The sequence below is a fragment of the Nannospalax galili genome, unplaced genomic scaffold (genome assembly GCF_000622305.1).
Source record: "Nannospalax galili isolate Female #2095 unplaced genomic scaffold, S.galili_v1.0 scaffold5249, whole genome shotgun sequence".
NCBI classification, from domain to species: Eukaryota; Metazoa; Chordata; class Mammalia; order Rodentia; family Spalacidae; genus Nannospalax; species Nannospalax galili.
Window position 1 is genome coordinate 12,422 of NW_008359629.1, and position 4,700 is coordinate 17,121.

At 38.1% G+C, this 4,700-nt stretch overlaps 1 protein-coding gene across 1 annotated transcript in view; it reads right to left on the reverse strand.

The window, feature by feature from the left end:
• Nucleotides 1–15: 15 nt before the first annotated feature.
• LOC103726141 (zinc finger protein 420-like) overlaps nt 16–4,700 on the reverse strand; it is a gene marked incomplete at its 3' end in the record, with an annotated part of 6,108 nt that continues 1,423 nt past the window's right edge. Inside the window, exon 2 of the mRNA XM_017795704.2 lies at nt 16–1,499. Coding sequence (XP_017651193.2) covers nt 16–1,499 — 1,484 coding nt within the window. The remainder of the gene's footprint in view (nt 1,500–4,700) is intronic.

Consider the following 4,700-nt stretch of genomic DNA (forward strand, 5'->3'; position numbering starts at 1 on the left):
TATGACATCTAAGACATGAGGCCCTGGAAAAGCACTTGTCACATTCTTCACATCTGTAAGGTTTCTCTCCAGTATGAATACTTTTATGACGTCTAAGATATGAGGCGTGGTAAAAGGACTTACCACATTCTTCACACCTGTAGGGTTTCTCTCCAGTATGAGTCCTTTTATGACATCTAAGATATGAGGCATGGTAAAAGGACTTACCACATTCTTCACATTTGTAGGGTTTCTCTCCAGTATGAATTCTGTAATGAGTCTCAAGTGATGAGCGTGCAGTAAAGAACTTGCCACATTTTTCACATCTGTAGGGTTTCTCTCCAGTATGAGTCCTTTTATGACATCTAAGATGTGAGGAGTGGTAAAAGGATTTACCACATTCTTCACATCTGTAGGGTTTTTCCCCAGTATGAATAGCTTTATGAGTTCTAAGATTTGACAGTTGAGAAAAGCACTTGTCACATTCTTCACATCTGTAGGGTTTTTCCCCAGTATGAATAGTTTTATGACTTCTAAGATGTGACAGTTGAGAAAAGCACTTGTCACATTCTTCACATTTGTAGGGTTTTTCCCCAGTATGAATATTTTTATGACTTCTAAGACTTGACCTTTGAGTAAAGCACTTGTCACATTCTCGACATTTATAGGGTTTCTCCCCAGTATGAATATTTTGATGACGTCTAAGGCTTGAGCCATTGCTAAAGGACCTGTCACATTGTTCACAGCTGTAGGGTTTCTCCCCAGTATGAATATTTTGATGACGTCTAAGATTTGAGATGTGGGTAAAGCACTTGTCACATTCTTCACATCTGTAGGGTTTTTCTCCAGTATGAATTCTGTAATGACTCTTAAGTGTTGAGCGCATAGTAAAGGAACTGCCACATTCTTCACATTTGTATGGTTTCTCTCTGGTATGAATACTTTTATGATTTCTAAGATAGCAAGCCCTGGTAAAGGCCTTGTCACATTCTTCACATCTGTAAGGTTCTTCTCCATTATGAAATCTGTAATGACTCTTAAGTATTGAGTGTTCAGAAAAGGACATGCCACATTCTTCACATTTGTAGGGTTTCTCTCCAGTATGAACTCTCTGATGTACTGTGAGGTGTGAACAACGGCTAAAGGCTTTGCTACACTGTTTACATTTGTAGGGTTTCTCTCCTGTATGAACTCTGTGATGCTCTCTAAGACTTGAATTCGTGGTAAAGGCTTTGCTGCATTCTTTACATGTGTAGGGTTTCTCTCCAGTATGAACTCTATGATGTCTTCTGAGATCTGAACCTTTGGCAAAAGCTTTGCCACATTCCTTACATTCATAGGGTTTCTCTCCAGTATGCGTTCTATGGTGATACATAAATGCTGGCCATTTGTGAAAAGCTTTACCACATTCATTACACTTATAGGGTTTTTCTCCAGTATGAACTCTCTGGTGCTCAGTAAGTTTTGAAATCTGAGTAAAGGCTTTGTCACACGCTTTACATTTGTAGGGTTTCTCTCCAGTATGAACTCCAGTGTGCATACCCTCAGGTCATTCATACACCTCAGCAACACCTCTGTTATCTTGGTATAACTAGTATTTCCTGGGAATAACATAGTATTTCCTGGGAATACTATGCAATGTTTATTCCCTTTTAAGTTTCTAGTGTCAAGCCAATGTTTGATTGATCTAAAATAAAAATATAGGAGTTGAAATCAAAAGTAAAGTGAGAAAATTTATTCCAAGACAGCCGTATATAATTTGGCCCTAATCACACATGGTCTCCTGGATTTGGGGAGAGCTAAAGTATATGATCTGGGGAAGGCTAGGAAGACAAGGCATGACCCATGCTGGGTAAAGGCTTTCCAGTGTGCATACCCTCAGGTCATTCATACACCTCAGCAACCCCTCTGTTATCTTGGTATAACTAGTATTTCCTGGGAATAACATAGTATTTCCTGGGAATACTATGCAATGTTTATTCCCTTTTAAGTTTCTAGTGTCAAGCCAATGTTTGATTGACGTTTGATTGAAGGAAGGAAATGAGACTGTAAAAGATGTTAAAAGGATATGGGAATGGAAATATTTTGCAAAATAAACAGAAAAAATGAGAAAGCCTGAGGAAGTGATGAAGTTCTGTGTAGGCTTGAATGGCTATATTACTGAAGGTGCTCACCAAATTCAATGACATGCCCATAACATTCTCAGTGGCCTATTTACAAAATAGTTTTAAAATCAACATGTTCATATTAAAAACCATAAGTATCCAAATCAACAGGTAAAAGAAAGAACAATGACCAGATTTCACTTTATGCTCTACAGCCGCAGGGACAGAAACAGCATGGCCATCGATACAAATCAAGCCATGTAAATCTGTGGAACAGAATCCAAAGCCAGAAATAAACCAACATGTCTAAAAGACAGCCAATTAGGGGTTTTTAAATTTTATTTATTATTATTTTTTTTTCGTTCTTTTTGAGACAGGGTCTCCTTTTACCTCCAGGTGCCCTGGAACTCACTATGTAGACCAGGCTGGCCTTGAACTCACAGAGTCGGACTGCCTCTGCCTCCCAAGTGCTGGGACTAAAGGCATGCACCACCACGCCCAGCTTTATTATTTTTATTTTATGTGTATGCATGTATTGCCTGCATGTAGGTAAGTGCACCCCTGTCATGCAATGCCTGCGGAGATCAGAAGAGGCTGTTCCATTCCCTGGAACTGGAGTTATGGACAGTTGTTAGCTGCCATGTGGCTGGGATTTGAACCTGGTACTTCTGCAAGAACAACCAGTGTTCTTAATCACTGAGCCATATCTCCATCCCCGAAGCCAATTTTTCCAAAATGGATCAAAATCTTCACTGGAAATTAGATACTCTCCTCAAAAATAGTCCATCAAAACCTATTATCTAAAAGCCAAACACTGGAACTAGATCCATATCTCAAACCCTTGACAAACTGAACATGATCAAAGAATTTAGTACCAAACTTGATATTCTGAACCTGATAGAGAAAAACATAGGGACAGTACTTCATGATGTACAGACATAAGAAAGGAATTTTGCAATAAGCACGAGTTCACAATCATCAGATAATAATCTGAATAACCGTTGAATTTCATGAAATTAAACAAGAAATTAAGCTGTGAGCAAAAAGAAAAGTAGCCTACACAACACTGGAATGCCTTTGGTGGCTTTATTTCAGTCAGCTCAGTATATATATGTTGAAAAGAATTCTGAAATTAAATGCCAAAATATCAAAGTTCAAATACGGAAATGAAAAAGTTAAGAACAGTCATTAAAGAAGAAGCACAAGAAAGTCCCTGTTCTGGCCTCCATCTGGTTTAGGGCCTGAAAACTCAGCACACTGCCTGAGAGTGCCAAAATTGGGGTAACTTCTGACTGAATTCACAAAAGAGATAGAAACATTGAAGAAAACTCAGGCTGAAATGAAGAAGGGATTGAAAAACTCAATAAGCCAAAGTGAAACAACAGGGATGAATGAAATGGAAAACAGAGTATCAACACTAGGGATAAAGTTGAAGAACTGGACTGCTCAAGGAACGATTATGAAAAAATTTTAAAAACACAGGATTGGAATATGCAGAATATGTGGAACACCATGAAAAGACCAGATCTATGTATTGTAAGCATAGAGGAAAGAGAAGAAGTTCAGGTTAATGGTATTGAATAGACATAAAACAGTATGATAGAAGAGAGTTTCCCAAAATTAAAGAAAGACATCCCCATAGAAATACAAGAAGCACATAGAACACCAAATAGACAGGATCAGAAAAGAAACTCTGCACGGCATATCATAGTAAAAACACGTAATGTACAGAACAAAGAGACAATACTGAAAGCTGCATACACACACAAAAAAGTCACACATAAAGGAAAGCCCATCACACCATAGATGTAAGCCCAAAATACTTTACTTAGCAAAAAATGTCTCTTATAGTGGAGGGGGAAGAAAAATCTCCCATGACATGAATAGCCTGAAAGAATAAAAACTACATGTCCACAAAGCCAGCGCTTCAAAGACTACTCGAAGTAATACAAAGAACTGAGAAAAGAACAACTATACTCCACGGGCAATGAAAGAAAGTAAATTAGGTACAATTGTGGAAACACAGTATCAGACAAAGAATGCAAAAGTAGTCAAAATGATGGCAACCAATACACATCTTTCAATAATAATTTTACATACCAATGGACTGAACGCCCCAGTCAAAAGACACAGGCTAAGCATATGGATTTTCTTTAAATCCACCTCTTTGCTGTCTGCAAGAAACCCATCTCACTGTCAAGGACAGGCCCTACCTTAAGGAGAAAGGATGGAAAAGAATGTTCCAAGCAAATGGCACTAAAAAACAAGCAGGGGTTGCATTTCTAACATCTGACAAAATGGACTTCAAAGTAAAACTAATCAGATGAAATACACAGGGTCATTTCATTCTGATTAAAGGAACAACCAACCAAGAAGATACTACAATTCTGAACATATATGCACAAAATCTGGTGCACCCAAACTCATAAAAACAACACTACAGGCATTTAAAACACAGATTAACCCCAACTCAGTAATAGTAGGGGACTTCAATACCCCACTTTCTCCATTAGACAGGTCAACTGGACAAACAATAAACAGAGAGATGTCTGAACTAAATGATACTATACATCAAATGGACCTAACATACAACTTTCGAATATTCCACCCAAACAC